We start from the raw sequence: 21,469 nt of genomic DNA, 5'->3' as shown, positions 1-21,469 counted from the left end.
AACTGAGAAACAGTTAAATAAACTGAAGGACCAGATGGTCTTAGCCTTTAGGGATTTCACTACAGACAGATAAATTAGGAAACAAGAGTCAACAGTCAGAAACTAAAGATATTCTGAAGTGTTTTGAAGGGTTTGACTTCTGATTAAAAACTTGAGAAGATCATTTTTCTAAAGAAAAATAAACTGTGTTCCCGAAAACTGTTTTTCTAAAAGATTTTCCAATACTTACATTGCAAGAGGTTCAGATTTGGTGTTTCTATGCCCAAATTCAGATCTCTGAAATGAATTTTTTTTTAAAGAACATTTTAAGGCATCAAGACTTAAATTTGTCAAAGGAGAAGGAAAATTTCAAAATTTTACTTTCTAGAACTTCAGTTGTGACAAACATCTCTGCAGCTGAAATGGAACAACATAAAAAATTCTTTCAACATCTAAAAAAGGTCATTATAGGCAAACACAATGTCTTCCAAGTCATTATAATCTGAGAAAATTATGAGACTTGAAAAATTACACTACATTTTCCTGACTGAAAAAAAAAAGAAAGAACAATTTATTTCAGGTGTCTGACAGGTCACTAATGATGGATAATGCATCAGTAACTTAAAAAGAAAAAAAGAAAAAGGCAGGCAGCAGTTATCCACTCAAGTTTGCTTCTAAATGATACAGACTAAAGAAACCCTCTCTAATACCTTCTTCTGTCTCTATTGAGAGGCAAGTAAAACAATCTCATTTCTTCATGTCTGTGGCTTATAAAACCATGGAAGAAAAGTCAGCTAGTATTAGAGTATTAGTATTTTAATTCTTGAATCAGAATCATCAGGAAGTGATTAGGACAATGTGATCATATTGTCCAGACTGCTCCTTTGGTGTGACTGCTATTTAGCTTCCTACAGTTCAACAAAGTTGGCTATTTTCTGTCACATGAGGTTGTTTTTTTGTGGGTTTTGTTCTTGAAAATGCTATCCAACACCTCAAAATTCACAAAATACCACAATCAAAGAAGATGACTTCTGGTTAGTGGAATACAGGTAACAAAGAAGGAATATGGGAGGAGATTCATCAGTCCCTCCATAATACTTCAAGGTAATAGCAAGAACAGATGAAGAAGTGCACAAGGAGTAACAGTACCTGACACTTCTGCACAGTTGCCTCTTAAAGGAAACAGTTCTACAGTGTGGGTTGTGACCAGTAAAAGGAATAAGAAGTCAGAAAACAAAATTAAAGCATTGGAAGACTCACCCCAGTGATGGCCTGAGAAGTGTTACAAGGGTGGCACGCGAGCCCAAATGGGTTCACCATCAAGAAAGATTATCTACACCGTTCTGGAAGACATTAAATATCAAAATGAAAGTACCCAACTGTTTATTTTAGAACTGATGAAAAATTTTACTAGTTAGTGAGTAGGATAGATAATATGGAAATTCAAACATGGAAAGAAGAGAATGGCCTGAAACTACCTGCTAAAGTGTACCCATGACTTTTCAAAAAAAAAAAAAAATTGACTACCAATCAAAACTCGAAGCCCTGCTAACCAGACTGGAATTAGATGAACAAAAGCCAAAATTAAAGAAGATGTAGAGCAGCCCTTCACTACTCTGTTTTGTTGAAAACAACCCACAAAACAATTTACCAGTAAGGTCACCTGTGCTGAAAAGGAACACAATAGAACTAGTGAGGCCATTTGGGTTCAATATTGGCACCACACAGTACAAAACTAGTAAGATTTAACTAAAATCCTTGGAAGAGGCTTTTCACCAAGATTCTCTCTCACACATGCACACATATATACATATGCATATACGTTCTATAACAAACATCTAAATCATTCTACAAATGTTTAGTATTACTGTAGGTAGACAAACATTCAGTTTCCAGTCCCTGCATTGTCACTAGTAATGTCTGCAAGTCTGCTGCTCTTAGAGGGAGACTAAATGACATCTCTTTTTACATTTTTTTCCCTGATTGCCTGACAAGTAAAAACATGCTGCCATTAGATGCTGAGAAAAACACTGCCTGTGCATTGAAGCATTTAGAAAAAAGTGACCCCAAAATTCATAACTCACTTGTACCCTCAGACTTCCACATCAAACAGATTTTATTAAAAGGAACTAATTATGTTTTTGGTTTTTTCTCAATTAAGACAGAAGTTTGAATTCTAATACAGTAAGACAGATAAATAACTGCTTGTTCCTTCTTCTCTTATCCCAGTATGTTTATTACATTTTTTTACATATAATGGCAAACGACAGAGCATTAAAAAATGAATTTGTTTCAAGCTTTCGAAAAGACGTGCAACTAATCTAAACATGTGCCAATAATAACATTTCCTGCTCTATGAGATCATTAGCTGCTTAACACATGAAAGTAGGTATGGCATACTACAATGTGTATTATATAAATACTTCACTCCAAATCTATGCCAATTACAACAGAAAGGAAATTATTTACAAAAAAAAAAAAAAAAGATAAATTCAGATGCTTTTTTTTGCTGCAAAAAGACTTTGATTTTATTAGTGTATCAGTTGTTCACCCCCTTCAAAACTAACACTTTTCATGCATCATTCATAGGTTAACTACTTTCAACTATTCTCTGTGACTGCAGACTAATTTTCTGTAAATAGTTTTAAAAACAGCCATCTGACACCAGATAGGCCTAAACCATACATGGATGTAAATGATTTCACAATGACAGGCCTGCTCACGCCTAAGCCCATTGATTCTCAATATAGAAAGCTAGATATTTCTACAGACAAAAAGCAGTGATAAATATCTCACTTCTTATAAAACTGAGGGGATTTAAAGCAATACTGAGGCTTTAAGAGAAAATCATAGAATGCATTGGGCTGGAAGGGGACCTTTAAAGGCCCCCTAAAACCAGTACATGTAATCCAACCCCTGTTCAGTAAGCAGAGACATCCCCAACCAGATCAGGCTGCTCAGAGTCTCATCAAGCCTGACCTTGAATATCTCCAGCAACATGGCCTCCACCACACCTCTGGACAACCTGTTCCAGTGTTCCACCACCCTTATAGTAAAGAACGTCTTCCTAATGTTCAATCTAAATCTACTCTTCTATGGTTTAAAAGCATTGCCCCTGGTCCTAGTGCTACATGCCTTTGTAAAGAGTCCCTCCCCAGATTTCTTGTAGGCCCCCTTCAGGTACTTGAAAGCTACTATAAGGTCTTCTTGGAGCCCCCTCTTTTACAAGCTGAACAATTCTCTTGGCCTGCCTTCATATGAGTCATGCTCCAGCACTGATCATTTTTGTGGCCCTGCTCTGGACCCTCTCCATCAGGTCCATGTCCTTCTTGTATTGAAGGCCACAGAGCTGCACACTGTACTACTACAGGTGAGGTCTCACCAGAGCAGAGTGGCAGAATCAACTCTCTGAAAATTACTACCGGACATGAACTAACCTCTATCAAAAGCTGAAAAATATGCAGGAGCTGATTAATATGACTTACTACAACTATATTGAATTTTCACAAATTATCAGAGATCAACTTGCAGAAGGACTAACATCCTACAAAACTAAAAGAAAGCTGTTTTATTCTTTAAATATACAGCTGTGGGACATCCCACTATAGAATGACAGATGTTCCTCAATAACTGTACAGCAGGTAAATCTATGTACTCTGTAGGTCAGATCTTGTTAGCGACTCTGAAGGGCTTTTAGAATTATTTTCTAGTAAACCATGCACAGTGAATATGCACATCTTTTATCCTATTTCATTACAATAACACATTTGTTTTGATTGATTTGTATATTTAGGACCAAAGTATGTTGTTATTAAAAAACCCTGAAATATAATGAGCAAAGTTTTACCCAGCTTCTCTAACCTTATGTTAGAGATAAGAGTTATTATAATCTAGATATTTATAAAAGTAAATGGAGCAGTTGCTGAGCTATTTTTACATGGTTTATATTGCACATCTTTAAATAATACAAAAAATTTGATGAGTAAAAATTTCTATGACAATTCAACAATAAAAATAACTTTTGGCTTAGTGTGTACAATTTATAATTTTTTTCCAGTTATCTATCTAGTTGGTATTGAGATGGTCTCCAAGGAGTCTGTCTAATGATCATGAATTGAATGTCTTTAATTTGAAGAAAAGTAATTAGTGCTTTCACACCTGAACCACCAGTGACACAAAAGCAAAGAGCTGAATAATAAATCTCCTGTGAATGATGAATCTCCTGTGTTCCACTGCCCCTTATCCTGTCACTAGACACCATTGAGAAGAGTCTGGCTCCGTATATAAAAACACGTATCAGAAAAGCCCTATAACATAGACCTTTCCACCTAAGAATGTAATCCAACACTCACAGGATCACAGGATGTTAGGGGTTCAAAGGGACCTCTGGAGATCACCCAGTCCACCCCCACTGCCAGAGCAGGACCATAGAATCTAGTGCAGGTCACACAGAAATGCATCCAGATGGGTCTTGAAAGTGTCCAGAGAAGGAGACTCCACAACTTCTCTGGGGAGCCCGTTCCAGTGCTCTGTGACCCTCACAGTGAAGAAGTTCCTCACGTTGAGGTGGAACCTCCTGTGATGTAGTTTATATGCATTGCCCCTTGTCCTATCACAGGGTGCATCTAAGAAGAGCCTGTCCCCTCCCTCTTGACATTCAGCCCTCAGATATTGATAAACATTTATTAAATCCTCTCAGTCTTCTCTTCTCCAGACTAAAACGTCCCAGGTCACTCAGCCTCTCCCCACAGGGCATGTGCTGCAGTCCCTTAATCATCCTCCATTAGACTACGAAGGAAAAAAAAAGAAAAGGAAAATAAAAAAGAAAGAAAAAAAAAGTAATCAGATTTAAAAAGTAGTGAAAGAGAAACAAGTGAAAATAGTTCTCATTATCTTAATTCTACTTGTGCTTAATCGATAAGCAATCCCTCATGGCTAAAGCCTTCGAAGGCCCAATCTGATTTCTAAGGAATTCTTAGGCAAGGGTAAAGAAAACAGCCACAGACTACATTTTTTTTAAAAAAAGACTAATTCTTCAAAACATTGTAAGTAACATTTTAAAAGAGAAAGAGGCTTGCATTGTGACTTGATGTCAGAGCACATGGATTTCATAGAGTAGCTGGTCTTTGAATTTTAACTCCTTCATGTAAGATTCTTCTCTTACTATGGATTTGTGTGTATCTAATGAAGTCAGTCAAGAAAGGTGGCCTGTCCATCCTATGACAATAGTCACTGAAGCAGGATTTGCTACTGTAATGCTCCTGTACTTTGCCATGGGTTGAATAGCAGGTACAGCTTTGATGGATTTAGTAATTCGCTTCCTATTCTGCAAGTCTCGTAACCTGTAGGAATACAACAAATTCCAATAGGTTTGTCTGCATACAGATGGATATGATGAACCTGAAAATGCAGGCACTTCCTTCAAACAGTATGAGATTTATGCCTCTTTACAAAACACAGACACGTAGCTAGCAAAGCTTTCTGTGATTATGCTAGAAGGTGCAGGATTTCTTCCAACAAATAATAGTCTAACTAAATCAGCTCTAAGCATTTATCTTGCTGCTTAAGGGTTATAATGTGCTTGTACTACAAAATAAGTACTTAGAGCTTATAAGAAAATATAAACAGATATAAGATGACAAAAGCAGCTGGATATCTTGACACACACTGTCAGCAGCTTTATGAAAATTTTATGTACCTGAAGCTCCTCACTGATAAGTTCTCCTTCATTCAGCTCTACAGACTTATGTGCTTGTTATAATTTGAGGAATCAATGTGTATTTTTATTACATTTTATGCCGTGCTCTGCCTGGGTTGACTGCACAATCTTGTTATGTGACATAATTTTGGTAAATTTTATTTAGTTTATTTTCATGTTATCATTGTTTACAGATCATTAAAATAACCCAAATGGAATAATTTCTTCTATCTTTTTATTGTAATGATTTTTTAATTTAAATTTTATTTTAAATTTAAGAATGCAAGGGACTAAAAGTAATTGCTGAGAAAGCTACTATTATGTAACAGTATGAAACTGTTGATAAAGACATCTCAAAGATGTTATGAACAATGAAATGAAATCATCCTGAGCATGTGTTTAGACTCTGAAACCTTCTCAGCAATTTCTAAACATTGTGTTATGCAAATGTCCATTCCAGCTGTAACACAGCTTTTAGAGCTACAGTGATGCCACAGGATAAAAAGCTTACAGCATTTTTCAGTATGTAGATCCTCAGTTAAAATGATCTACCTTATTTCTTATTGGGATAATGAGAGGCCCATCAGTCCTCCTGCATGGCATAACAGATGAAATTCAACCAGGATGCAATAACAAAGCAACACTGAGACAGAGAGAGAGGAAAAATACCTATGCTTTCAAGACTGATTAAGCAAACAAAGTTCTCCTATATGGCAGAGGTATTAGAGAATGAGCTGCTTAGACTCCAGAGGAAATTATTAGGGAAAATGGGGAGAGAGTATGTCTCAAGGATGTCTGAAAAGGACGACCAAGAAAAATTAAAAGAAGTTATTAAAAGTCTTAAAATAAGTGAATATACTGCACTTTGATAATTTTCTTCATAACTTAGTGGCCTGGATTAATTTCCAAACTAATTAAACTAATTGAATTTGAAAGGGTACCTACTTTGGGTTTTGCTTAAACACTAAAAATCATTCTGATTAATTTTTCCCAGTATGTAGACAAAACTCTTAAATTGATTACAAATGAAGAAATGGTGAATGGAATGCCACTAGAAACCACTACTTTAAAAATAAAGTCTTCAGCAACTCAAAACTTACTATTTTGTAACACATTTTATGCATTTTTTTCAATATATACATATTGAAACCTACAGAGGAGATAGGCTTGTGCTCTCTCAAGCTCATTTAACTGCTAAGTAAAATGGAGTTGGCACCACTATTTCTTTGCAAATCAGTGTGGTACATTTTCACACCTGCACAAGAGAATGTATTAGCAAAGCTAAAGACATAACAAGATAAAAAGAGGTCTAGTGGTAGAGAAGTTTTTCCTACAGTTTTTTATTCTTCATAGTTGTGTGAAGATATCACCACAGCTGCAAGTGAAATCTGTAGCCTGTTCCATTTTTGCACTGATAATATTTAATTTAGTGTCCTAAAGTTGTGAACCTCACTCCAGTACTTGTTCAGTGAGCCAAATAAACATCTCCTTCCTAGCTCTTCAGGTTATATAACAACTTCGCATGACACATCTGCACATTTTGCCAACAGAAGGTATATTTAATTATGTTTGGTTTTTTTCCTACCTATAGCTCAGTTACAGAGCGTATATTTAATTTTAAAGGAAACTTATTCTAAAGTCCTAATAATTATTACAAATTTTAATTGTTTGGACTGAAATATAAGGCGAACTAATTTTACCAATGTACCATTTTCAAGGATACTGCGAAATCATCAAATACATGGTAGCTCATGTCAAGTGTATACATGTTCCTGAAAACAGAAGGAATGTTGGAAAGAAAATCATCATCATCTAGATATTACTCTTCCTAGTGGTAATAGTGTTTTAGCAGAAGTAAGATTGCCAGGGCATGTCTAATACATAAACAACTATTACTAGCATAGGCCTGAGCAAATACATTACCATCTGTTAAGGAGGAGCAGATTATTAGGAGGAGCAACTTGTTACCAGCTCATGCTGGTAAGTGTCTCAGTACTTACTGAATTATCTTACTTGGATGACTTAAGTTTGGCACATATTAAAGCATCCCTGAGCATAATGCTAAGAGAAAAAGACAACCTTTGGGAGTTTTTAAAATGTGACTTATGCTCTAGTCAATTTAAGCTTTTTTAATTTTTTTTTTAAAGTCATAAACTGTGCAATATATTCCCAGGAATTCACAATTATTAGGGAAAATAAATACAGATACCTTTTCAGTGCAGCGATTCCAATGGGATTACACAATGGTAAAGAAGGTCAAAATACTACAGTAGTATGTTTTCTGAGTATTTATTGCAAATAGTCAGCTATCAATAGATTTTAACATTCACTGTTAGTTTTCAGTTATGTCTAGAGTGATGTTCCATATTTCCATAGAATCGTAGAATCAGTCAGGGTTGGAAGGGACCACAAGGATCAGCCAGTTCCAACCCCCCTGCCATGGGCAGGGACACCTCACACTAGATCAGGCTGGCCAGAGCCTCATCCAGCCTGGCCTTAAACACCTCCAGGGATGGACCCTGAACCACCTCCCTGGACAACCCAATTCCAGACTCTCACCACTCTCATGGTGAAGAACTTCTTCCTTACATCCAGTCTGAATCTACCCACTTCCAGCTTCGTTCCATTCCCCTGAGTCCTGTCACTACCTGATATCCTATAAAGTCCCTCCCCAGCTTTCTTGTAGGCCCTCTTAATATACTGGAAGGCCACAATAAGGTCACCTTGGAGCCTTCTTGTCTCCAGACTGAACAGCCCCAACTCTCAGTCTGTCCTCATTTTAATGAATCACCAAAAAAAACCCAACACTCAGAACCACTGTAGAAAAAATGTACTCAAGTAGTCTGAAATTCTTTGAAAGCTCCTAGCAATTGCAATGCAAGGAAAACTTAATGCTGAAGCTTGACTTTGCCATTTGATTTGATATTTGACAGAATTAAACTAAACTCTATGGGTAAGAAGCATTTAATAACAGAGTAACACACAAATATACTACATGCATTCTGATACATGGTCCCATTAGACTTACTAACAGACTTCACTTAAATCACACATGAAATTTCTGAAAAGGAAAGACTAAAATATAGATGCCAAATCAATCAACTAGACTGGAAGCCCACAGAGACTGAAAAACATTGTTCTGGTGAACAAGAGCTGTAAATAGTTTGGAATGCATTTGTAATCCCGTTTTATGCAGAAATTGAGAATGTACACAATTAAATGATCAGTACTACTTCAATAGTATATCTGATGTTCTGTGGCAGTTTCCAGGCTGTATTCAGTAAGAGTTTCAAATCTTTTAGATACTTTACACAGTATTGAGCAAAGTGAGTTTATGAAATATAGGAGGTTTTCTCCTAATGTCACAGAAATGATTTTTTTTTTTTTTTTAAGTGTCAGGTCTTAATCCTACTCTTTTTCTCTTAGACTAGCAGCATATGCTGGTCAGCGAAGCGTACACTACACAGCTGCTACATCTACTGTATGACCTGTACATATTGAATTAGCCATTGTGTTTATAAATGCTGGTTCATCAGTTTTGATCTGAGGAGCTTACTCTAAACTTAGCAAAAGAATACAGTTCAGTGTTATCTTGTCTATCTATAATTCATAGCCTCCAGCCTGTTTTGATGCAAAACAATTGGTCAACTTTACTTTTTTTCTCTTATAAGTAATAACACAAGACTCATGGAAAAAAAAATCAGTATAATGGCAGAAAGCCTTCAGGACTGCAGTTTGATAGTTTATGAATGTATTTGGGCATACACACAGAGGATGTTAAAAGTTGTGAAGTTTTTAACAATCACTATCACTCCTGTTCTCAGGATTTTACATTAGATACTAAAAGACACAATCCATTAAGATGTCTCAAAACTTCAGAACTTTCTTTTTTTTCTTAAGAATGAACCAATTTCCTATATTGACAATCTTCTGGATACAGTCTGTTGTAGAAGAAATCCATAAGGCATACAAAGGTGAACATAAGAGAGAAGCACCACTTTATTTCCTTTACTCTATGTACTTTTCTTCCAAAGCACCTAGCCTATTAGACTTTTACCAGAGACAGGAAACAAAATTAAATTGAGGTTTGAGGCAACCCTTTATGCCTCTGCTTATATCTTTACATTCAAAACTTCTTCACTAACAGTTGGAAGAACATTAAATTTGAGTTTCTTACTTAAGTACTGAATCTTTCTAGCTGTCACAAGTACACTTGTAACTTCTGACTAGCATTTTGAAAATTAGTTTTTAGTCACACATTGATACCAGTAGAAGAAAGTGTTCCAAGGCCTGGATGAAGAGACATCTAAAACCATTTGTTTTTCTCAAATTCCTTAAGAAAACCTAGTTGCCTGTACTTCATCACTAAGTTCTCTCAGAAACAAACCAAAGCTGCATGTGAGTTTCATTCCCTAAAAGAAATATTGTGAAGCAAATTAACTTCACTTAGAATAACTGTGTATTAAGTCATACAATTTGGAATTCTATTTGGAATTCCTTTCTCTGTAAAACAGAGTATAGGTGCTTCAGCAAAAACCTAATCTGGCACTAAAACCAGTCAGTTCCTTCCTTGATTTGGAAACTCAGTTGTGAGTTCCTTCACTAACAGTCTGGGAGTACAACAAAAATTTAAAGTAATATATTAAGTCTATGTATAACTACAGAATTTTGAAGATGTGATTTTTATAACTCAGGGAGTTATGCTATCACATCTGTACTTTTCAAGTCAGTATTACGCCAACCATACATAAATCAGTAAAACAGAAAGAGTATAAACAGTATAAACAAACATGAATCAGCATGTCAACATTCATTTAGTTACCAATCACTTTCTCAGTGAGATGGGCTCAAGAAATACTATGCACATCTTCCTGAGATGCCCACCAGGATGGTACTTATGATCTTTTACAACCTATTTTAAAAACGTAACAAATTATATTCAGTCTACAATGGCAAAATAAGAATAAAGATTTACACTCTTAGACAGATCTCCTAACATCACAAGTCTTTTCATAAAGTATTGTTTCTTTAAAAAAAAACCCAATAAACAACTTCTTACTCTTTCCTCTTTCCCTATCACCAGATCTGTAGTGTCACTATAGTTCCTAACTACCACATCGAAAATCACACAGACTTATATTCCATTACATCCACAAAATCAAAAAGAATTAAAAAGCAAATCTTTGATACATGACCTCATATACTGCTGCATTTCTCCTAAGCATCTCTGATCCTTAAAAGGAGCTCCAGCTAACTCAGTCATTTTTGTACCTTTCTGTGGGCACCTTTATGCCACACGCAGTCTTTGAATACTCCAAAAGGAACCTCCTCATCTCTGTTCCATTGGCCATTTCCCCCTGATTATCACTTACAGCCAGAGACTGGAAAGTCAGGAAACAATTAGAGTTCCTAGAAAAATAACCCACATTCAGGAAAAAAACCTGCAGACACACAACCTGCTAATCATCATAGGAAATCTATTTTAGTGAACTCTTTGCCATCATCAAACTATTTGTGGCGCAACATAAGCCAACAAGAGTCAAACCATCTCTGGGAGAACAAAAATAACTTTTGAACACACTTCAACGGTTACTAAAATTGGAAATTGGAAGCGCCAGCGAAAATAAGTAACAATCAATTAGCTAAACGACCACGTAGTGAAAAAGGTTTTGAGGAGTTATTTATAGGATGGGGATGTATGTTCTGTTACATGGCATCAATCTTCCTCAGTGAAAATATATTAGGCATTAGGAAAGGATTTAGAAAAGAGCTGAAAATACTCATTTCCATATTCAAATATTCAGTTTTATAAGAAATGTAAAAAGTTGATTATTAGTGTAGAAGAAAATTAGAGGTGATTTGTAAACACTCAAACATTGATGCAGAACTTGGAATTTCACTGGTAGTCAGTATCCTGCTTGTTCATCATTACCATTGTACCATTAACTTAAAATATGTTGGAACAACTAAACTACTGTGGTATTAACTGTTATACTGTCAAACTGCTTTTGTGATGAGATTTATCTTTATTAGTGTACAAACTATTATTTAGCAGCAGAATGCACATGAGGGAGTCTGATAGTTTATAACAAGGAAACTAATCTTATAATGTCCTTTTGGAAATCCCAAAGAGAACTACTTTTTTTGTAACAAGTGCAACAGTGCAGAAAATCAGAACAGTCTTTTACCCAACCACTGTGGATGAGAGAGTGACAGCATATCGCTCAGATATATATTGACAGCAAACATAAAATCAATATGAGTTTTGTCTGTCAATAACAGAAGCTTGTTTTGCAAGAAGGGACATGTGAGTTGAAATAACAGAATTTTATATCAAACACAAGTTTGCAATCTTCACACTTCTTTTGTCCTTGTATTAATTTTCTTCAAGCTATTCAAGTTTTTACTTCTTCATACACAAGTTAGAATTCCAAACTGTACATAGTATTAAAGAAGAAGCAGTTAAATGACTTTAAGTTTTAGACATAATATGTCTCTCTGAAACATTAACATGATAAACATTGAAACTCAGAAAACATTTCCAGGTGGCCTATGCTATTTGCAGAATAAGCTTTTTTATCTGCTAAAAGAGAAATGGCAAAGTGCATGATGAAGATGAGCTTGTAATTACACATTTTAAAGTTTGTTCCTAGCACCTATGAAACAGAAAAAAGTGAGAGAATACTTTTTTCCTACTTTCAAATAAGCATAATGTATATTAACTTTTCTATGTTAAAACATCTAACAAATACAAGAATTGTAGAAGCCCTTCTGCATACCAACTGTATCTGACAGTTGTCACACAGGCACAAATAGTATTTTGGCATCGTTCCATTTTCTCTCTCTTTAGAAAAATCTGCAAGAGCAAGATAGCCATCCACACTATAGAAGACCATGGAAGCATGTGCAGTGAAAAGAAGATATATTGAACATAGAATACCAAACTATAAATGTTGAAGATGTCACAGTAGTCATAGATACATAAAAACATTGTCTGAGAAGGAATAGTAGTAAGCAGTATAAGTATATGAAATGCCATTTGAGCATTCTGGAAGAAGAAAGAGAGGGGCAGTTTGTCTTGTCTGGTTTTGATTTTGTAATGAAACCCATCTAATCAAATGAAAACCCAGATATTTCAGTTTTTTCCATAGCTAGAATTCAGTGTACAATCTGAACCCACCTGCAAGCAAACCAATGCCTGCACAAGAATACCAGTTTATGTATCATACTGCTGTAAATTAAATTGATAGAAAATTCCTCCCAGATCTTTTCTTAAGACTTCTACTGTAGTAGTTTTACTTAGTTTAAATTTTAAACAAAAACTCAATGGCTATAATAGGAGAGATACCAACAACTACTTTTCTATACTTCCTGTATATAATGTCAAAGAAATAAAAAGAATAGTAAAAAAAAAAATCTTTTTTCAAATATAAAAACATATTGAATGGGATTATTCAGATTATTGAATAGATACTATATGTCTGATTAGACTCTAAATCAGATGAAATATAATAAACTTCAAAATCCCTATATCACATAAGATATCCCTTTGTGACAGTACCAACAACCTACCCATGGAGAAAGAAAAAACAGATCCAGAGTGAAACGCTCCCCTTCACAACTGCTGTTTAGGTTTTCAGTTCTGTGTATTATCCTGCCCAAAATGCCTTACCACTTGGTGAAAATCTCTGCATTAAGTATTTTTCTGCACTCCTGTTAAATTTTACATGAGTTTACTATTATTTATACATTATTTGTATGATGTGACAATCAAGATTTATTTTATACTAGAAGATGCTTTCTTTCCATACTGATTGTACATTTTCCAGTAAGTATCTGAGACAAGAATACTTCTAAAATTGTGTAATGTCGTAAAGTGGTATAAGCAAGTCATCACAGGATTTTGACAAAGCACTTTAAAGGTTTTTTTCATGGTTAGCATGTCTAGAATGAACCACAGTACCAATTTTACCTTCAACATTTTATGACACGGACATCACCTGTAATACAACCTGACAAATCAAAAGGTCAGTCTGACTCAGAGCATATAATAAATAAAACAAATTGAAAAGTTAAACAGAATGCATGGAGAATATGGATTAAATGTGAGAACATAGATCACTGAAATTTTGAAACTTTATTTGATAATTTGTTTCTGTCAGAAGAATAATTAAAGGGAGAAAAAGACTTATTATTTGACAAGTGTTTCCAATGAAGCTGAAACTGTAAATTATTTTAATAAAACACTTTCCTTAAAGTCCAAGCATGAATACTGAAATCTACAATCCATTATTAATTACTTACTTTTTATGTATGTTAAAGTAATTTTTATTACTTTATGTAATAAAGTTTTATGTTAAAGTAATTTTTGTGAGTCAGAGGAAGGGTTAACTGCAAAACAGATTATCTGTGCACACTAGAGAGTTTACAGGATGAGTCTGGGAGAGAGATTAGATTCAAAGTATGTTTCAGGTCTGATATCAAATGGGAACCAGACACTGGATTCAAAATGAATGGCACTAAAATTTTGTGCAATAGTGATGAATAATTATTCTCAACCTTTCTGATTAGTTATTGGCTACAGAATCAGAATTAGATTTAAAGATACAAATTTGTGTTATCAAACTGCAGGAATATTTTGGTAGGGTATTTGGAAACACTGCAAGTTAGTATATAAAAGACCCACCACATATTTGAACTGTAAGTGGATACAGGTATATTTTAACAGTTATCTCCTACTAAACTTCTCTGAACAGTGGATCTCATTCAAAGCTGTTTACATTATTTAATTTTCATAGTTTATTCATCTTTACTGTTTTTCTAACTTATTTATTTACATTTTAAACATTTCTTCCTCTGTTTGTGGCTTTCTATCCGGTACCAACCAGATCAGTTCAGATCAGTACAGCCACTGACTTAGTTTGCATCCATTTCCTACCATTGCCAGAAATTATCACTATAGGTAAACTACAAAAATTTTCATTGCACTATTTGTGCAATGAAGTGATCACTTGATATAATCTTTTTCAGCCTTCTGTCAAACTGCCCACAAATTGCTTCATTAATATTCACTTAATTAGTGCAATTGGTTAGTAACAGACAAACAGCATAAACAATTGTTTAAGTTTAGCAAGTAGAGGATTTACAAAACCATATATTTGAGGAGGGCCAGCCTTTTTAGAAGAAAAATATTTAAACATTCTCTTTTAATATGCCTTTTAAGGACAACTTTTCACATTTCTATTAGGAGTAAATTATATTTGTAATTTGTAGCTAGTGATTTTCATTAGATTCTTTTATGCTTTATGATTAATCGTATGCTAAATAGAGGAAGATTCTAAGAATAATAATCTCAGCATCTAAGATAAGTTCTAAAGAGTCATAATAGCTATTACTTTAAAATACAGTGACTAAAACATAGGTAACTAAATTAAGCAACTCCCACCTCCATCACAAATTCTGTTTTCCTGATCTTTACATAGCACAGTCAAGTACTGTGTCAAGTACATTTACAATTTGCCTCCATTGAGCACACAGAGAAATAATTTTGCTAACAAATAATTAAAAAAATTCCCATTTTCTGTTATTAGTTACAATTCTACACACCATTCTATTATACAATAAAGAAATACAACTCATTTCAGAATTATTTAAGGAGTGCTTAACTTGGAAGTTGTAACATTTACAAATTCATATACAAGTGATAAATACTGACTACCTAATAAAGTCACTTTTGTCAGGATATGTATCACATACTTCCTAATGAATTTGCATGGCAGTAAGTTTACTTCCTGCTAGATTCGTTCTTTGTGTATTCAGTAGAGTTTCTCTGTATAAATTCAGTTAGGTTCAAAATATATTAGGAAAGATTTTACTGTAATCTTTACATTGTGATATTCTGCCAACATTTTAGAAAGAGGCTTCAAATATTCAAACTATTTGATGCATGCATGCTGGTAGGAGAGATGAGAAATTTGCATTCATGGTAGAATGCTCTGTAACAAGAGAAAGGCTCCAGTGCTTGCCCATCAAACTTTCAGTACATTGATTTACTAGAAATGTTGGTACTGTTTCTGAAGGAATACAAAATACATTCATGAGGCTGATAAAGAAAACTTTTAAACTCATGTAATCTCATGTATATTTCCATAATGGTAATACCCTCCCACAACATTGCAGAGTGTTGCTGCTTCTTGCAAAAATCTTCTCTTTTAGATCTCTGACATTTGGTTTTCTTCTTATGGGTGTCAAACTTTTCAGAGACAATTTTCTCTTTCCCATAGCCAGACATGTTAACAGTGTTTCCAGAAGAAATCAACTCAATTGCAGAAAGCAAATTTAACCTATTCTTCCATTATTACGATTACTTCTTTTTACCAGAAGATCTTGAGACCATAAACTACTATATCCCTGACTGTGTAGTTGACACAAGAAGATTAAAACGCACCAAAGAGAAAATAACTTCAATCAAAACACTTTCAAAGTTCAATGAACTAGTAATACTGTCTAGAAAAGTATCATTTTGTCATAATAAGTAGTTCAAGAAATAAGCCTATTAAACTGAGATTCAGCTCAAGGATAACAAAAATTCAACCCTGCAATACTAAAATTTAATAACATGCTCAGCCAAATGCAAAATTCCATTTCCTGCTAGATCAAAATTTAATTGTTCCACTTTATTATTTGATAATAACAGTGCATTCTATTAGAAGGATTATTTATTATTGTTTTTCTTCAGTTGCTACTCAAAAAGTCCAGTGCAACACACTTTCTGTACGAAGTTCAGAAGTTAGAAAATGTAATATAATTTAGTGGATGTAAAGGTAATTTCCCTTTAAAAATTACAGTTTTGCAATATAAAATTCCCTGAGAGCACCTCACTAAGACAAACATTTCCAAACTAATTTGAAGAGACTGCTTACACTTAGAAAAGTTCACAGAACTGGATCCAGAGACAGGAACAAGACATTAACTCATTTCTATTCACACACTGCATTTCTGCATTTTGCCTCATTACGTTATTGGAATATTTGTTAGCACAACAAAATATGCTACATCCATCAGTTTAAGGCCACTTACATGCCGAAATTACTAACCAACATACAATGCTAACATTTTCCAGACCAGAATTCTACCTAAAGGTGCTACAGAAAATAGACAAATACGTGTTATGATCACAATTGTACTTACTTACCCTGGTAGAAGAATTCACCAAGGAACCATTCAGATTTCCAGTGTTGCACTTGAAATTTAAATGTTGATCAGGATGATGATTTGCTTCCCAGCTTCCCAAATCATGTACCACTGACTTGTCAGAATTTGCAGATATTTTTTGGAAGGCAGTGCAAGTCATTCCTGTGAAACTAGATGGTTTGATCATAAAGGCCTCTAGAGCTATATTGCGAGATACCTGTGAAAACATTGTGAAGCAGATATGTTGCTAACTGATTAAGCATGTATATATTTTACAAAGTCTTATGCATGTACAAACTGCCATAAATATTCATAGGGTAAAAAAGAAAACATAACTTATTTAAAAAATCTGATCTATAATTCCACAATGGCATAGTGGGTTTGCTTAAATCTTCTTTAGGAATGTATCTATCAGTTGCAACAGGTGTTATTATATGTGTTTTGCAATTGTGTCATTATCAGCCTCAGTGAAATAAATGTACAAATGAGGCAAATGTATATAAAATTGGTGTGAAACCATCAGAACTTGAACCATCTTACTGACAAGAAATTATTTCACTGAAGAAAATCACATTAATTCCCAGTATTAAATGAATCTAAAGAAAACATTTAGCATTATAAAAAAAAAAAAAAAGAGAGAGCATGAGAGACAGTGCATGATTTGACTGGTCCTCCTTTGACATTAAGAAATGTTTTTTGACTGCTCCTTTTTCAGTCTGATGATTCTGCATACGTTCAAAGTTAAAGTACTGAAGTCTCACTAAGAAATGTATTTTAATTTTTGTCAAAATTACACAAAATGCAGAAGCTTTCAGTATATTTTATATATAAAAGTTATTTTTATATATATATTTTACTATTGAATTAAAAGCAGCCTAAAGATTCTTTCAAGTTGTTTCCAAATCTTGTGGATTAAATTTCCACCTCTTCTGTCCTTGCTTGGAGGTGATTTTTTAGTATGCTTCAACAAAAATGCCAAATATCACAGTATCACAGTGTATCAGAGGTTGGAAGGGACCTCAAGAGATCATCAGGTCCAACCCCCCTGCCAGAGCAGGACAACTTAGGATAGTCTGCACATGAACACATCCAGGTGGGTTTTGTAACTCTCCAGAGAAGGAGACTCCACAACCCCCCTGGGCAGCCGGTTCCAGTGCTCTGTCACCCTCACTGTAAAGAAGTTTCTCCTCATGTTGAGGTCAAATCTTCTATGTTCTAGTTTGAACCCATTGTTCCTTGTCTTATCACTGTGTACCACCAAAAAGAGCCTGGCTCCCTCCACTTGATACCCACCCCTCACATATTTATAGACATTGATCAGATCCCTTCTCAGTCTTCTCTTCTCAAGACTTAACAGCCCCAGGGATCTCAGTCTCTCTTCATAGGGGAGATGCTCAAGTTCCCTAATCATCCTCGTGGATCTCTGTTGGATTCTCTCCAGCAGGTCTCTGTCTCTCTTGAACTGGGAAACCCAAAACTGGACACAGGATTCCAGGTGTGGTCTGACCAGGGCAGAGTAGAGGGGTGGAAGAACCTCCCTAGACCTGCTGGACACACTTTTCTTGACGCTCCCCAGGATCCCATTGGCTCTCTTGGCCACAAGAGCACATTGTTGTTCCATGGAGAACTTGCTGCCCACCAGCACTCCAAGGTCTTTTTCTGTGGAGTTGCTTTCCAGCAGGGCAACCCCTAACCTGTACTGGTGCCTGTTGTTATTTCTGCCCAGATGCAGGACCCTGCACTTGTCCTTATTAAACTTCATGAGGTTTGCCTGCACCCAGCTCTCCAGCCTGTCCAGGTCATGTTGGATGGCTGCACAGCCTGATGGGGTGTCAGCCAACCCTCCCAGTTTTGTATCATCAGGAACTTGCTGAGGGTACTCTCAATGCCCTCATCCAGGTCGTTGATAAAGATACTGAACAAAACTGTACCCAGTACCAATTCCTGGGCGACACCACTTGCCACAGGCCTCCAAGTTGACTCTGTGCCACTGATGACAACCCGATGAACTCTGTTGTGGAGCCAGTTTGCAAGCCACCTCACTCACCAGCCATCTGTGCCACATCTCCTGAGCTTTTCTATGAGGATGTTACGATGGGAGACTGTATCAAAAGTTTTACTGAAGTTAAGATACATGACATCCACTGCTCTTCCCTCATCTACCCACTTGGTCATAACTTCATAGAATCAAATAATTTTTGTATTAAAAATCCAGTGTCTGTTTATCGGGAAATCCTAAACCAGGTTTATCTGGATAATTTCTGTATAATCTGTAGATATCCTTTCAAGGATATCTAGGGAACAATCCTTGCTATCAATACAGACTAGGAGATGAGGTGTTAGAAAGCAACCCTGTGGAAAAGGACTTGGGGTTGCTGATGAACGAGAAGCTGGACATGAGGAGGCAGTGTGTGCTTGCAGCCCAGAAGGCAAATCACAATGTGGGCTGCTTCAAAGGATGCGTTGCCAGCAGATCCAGAGAGGTGATTCTGTCACGTTGCTCTGGTGTGATCCCATATGGAGCCCTCAATACAGGAAGAACATGGCCCTGATGGATCAGGTTCAAAAGAAGGGCCACAAAAATGATCAGGGGGTTGAAGCTGGGGGTGTTCAGCCTGGAGAAGGCAAGGCTCCGGGGAGACCTAATTGCAGCCTTCCAGTACTCAAAGGGGGCCTACAAGGATGGAGAGAGCCTGTTTATAAAGGACTGTAGTGATAGGATGAGAGGCAATGGCTTCAAATTGGAAAAGAGCAGATTTAGATTGGATGTTAGGAACGTGTTCTTTACTACGAGGGTGGTGGAAAACTGGAACAGGTTGTTCAGGAAGGTGGTCGGGGCCCCATCCCTGAAGATACTCGAGGTAAGGCTCGACAGGGCTCTGGGCAGCCTGCTCTAGCTGAGGGTGCCCCTGCTTACTGCAGAGGGGGTTCAACTAGATGACCTTCAAAGGTCCCTTCCAACCCAGACCATTCTGTGGTTCTATAAGGAGTTAAAAAAAAATTATTCCAGCAGTCTCAAAGGCTGGAGAATGACATAAAATGCCTACCACTAACCTGGGGCCAGCCTCCCCTCTGCAGCCTGTTCTGGAGACCACCAGGCTTTAACTAGACATGGTTACTGTTGGGCCTGACCCTCATCCTGATCTGCAGCCCTGAATTCCCTTCCTGGCCTCATCACTGCCACTGAGGATGTGGCCCTGGGCTGAGGCTGTCCTCAGGTGCCCCCAAGTCTGCCCTTCTCCCTGTTTAGGGGGGCCCTGGCCCACACAGCATCCTGGCAAGAACCTTTTGTCTATGTGACTTCTCTAAGATTCTAAATACCATACAGCAGAATTACATCATCATTGTTTTACTGCTACATAATTATTAAAGGAAAGATAAAGGAAAGAAGAAAAAAAATATTTTTATAATATATATATGAAATAATCAAGTATTTGAAAGTTGCTACTGGTCATTCTTCTTGCAGCGTGTTTCGTATGGCATTTGACAGCAAGGGAAACTTCAGAAGATCTAAACAAAGGTATCCATCCTGGTGTTTTTCTGACCCTGAAATCAGTCACCCAACAATCTCATGAAACTGGAAAAAAAAAACGCTTTTGTCCTCCAAAAACAATACAGGAGTAACAGTAATGGATCCCATGTAGCTTTTCAATGTACATGGAACAGAGTTGTGCATGTTAAGTAAGTGATACAGTTTAATCAGGTTCCTTTTCTTTGGGAATTATAAGCTAGCAGATACCTCAGATTTGGGGGTTTTGTTTCCTGTTGACTAAAATAAAGAAAGCAGATGCAATTTTCTGGCTGGCCTCCCAAATGAACAGAAGTGTTTGGTATTACATTAGATGATACCAGAAAAAACTCTACAGCTTTGTTTATTAACAAATTGCACTCAACAGTAAACTAATTCTCCTACAGAAAAAGATAAGAAGCAAAATGATAAAGCATGGCAAAAAGGTTAGCAACACAGCTCTACATTTGAGGACACAGAATTACTGTTTACAGCAATGTCAACAGCTTCCTGAAGCACTGATGAGGAAAGAAAAAGACCTTTGGCACTTGACATTTAAAAAAAACATCTAAGCATAAAGCAACAGAGCCTTCCTAGCTGTCACATTGCAAATACTTCTAAAAGGCAGATTACTGACTTTACGTATTTAATATAAATATTTTAAGTGAATTTTCAAAATGGGAATTAAATACAAAAATCTCCTTTGAAAACTGTCCAATATATTTCTGTCTTTGTTTGAAAGACTGCTTTTCTAAAAATATAGGGTGAAGGAACTGCAGCCATTATACTGTTTGGCTCAGCCTATAATTCAGCTCAGGCTACAATTTTTTTTTTTTTTTTTAACTTTTGTACCTTATGGCTGTAATTGAAAGTAACACTGAACTCACTTTTAAACAGCATATTCATGTAAATGCAGTTGACAACTGAGAAAATAATAATGGTTATTAAAATCACTCAAGAAAGTTAACCAACCCAAGGAGCAATAAGGCTTACAAATATTTATCAGAAATTCTAAGGGGGTAAGTTTCAAGCTTTTGATTTAGATAAATTTCTGCTATTGAAATGTTGAAACCGGCAAAAGACAGTTGATC

The 21,469-nt window shown here is 35.9% G+C and overlaps 1 protein-coding gene across 2 annotated transcripts in view; it reads right to left on the bottom strand.

Moving 5' to 3' along the window:
- The window catches only part of LOC128967977 (adhesion G protein-coupled receptor A3-like), a 257,561-nt gene that overhangs the window by 86,069 nt on the left and 150,023 nt on the right, over positions 1-21,469 (bottom strand). For both annotated transcript variants that reach the window (XM_054382291.1, XM_054382292.1), the window contains one exon: positions 16,872-17,087. In XM_054382291.1, the coding sequence (XP_054238266.1) occupies positions 16,872-17,087 (216 nt within the window). The remainder of the gene's footprint in view (positions 1-16,871; positions 17,088-21,469) is intronic.

This window comes from Indicator indicator, chromosome 7 (genome assembly GCF_027791375.1).
Source record: "Indicator indicator isolate 239-I01 chromosome 7, UM_Iind_1.1, whole genome shotgun sequence".
Classification (NCBI taxonomy): domain Eukaryota; kingdom Metazoa; phylum Chordata; class Aves; order Piciformes; family Indicatoridae; genus Indicator; species Indicator indicator.
This window is presented reverse-complemented; position numbering and strand designations above follow the sequence as displayed.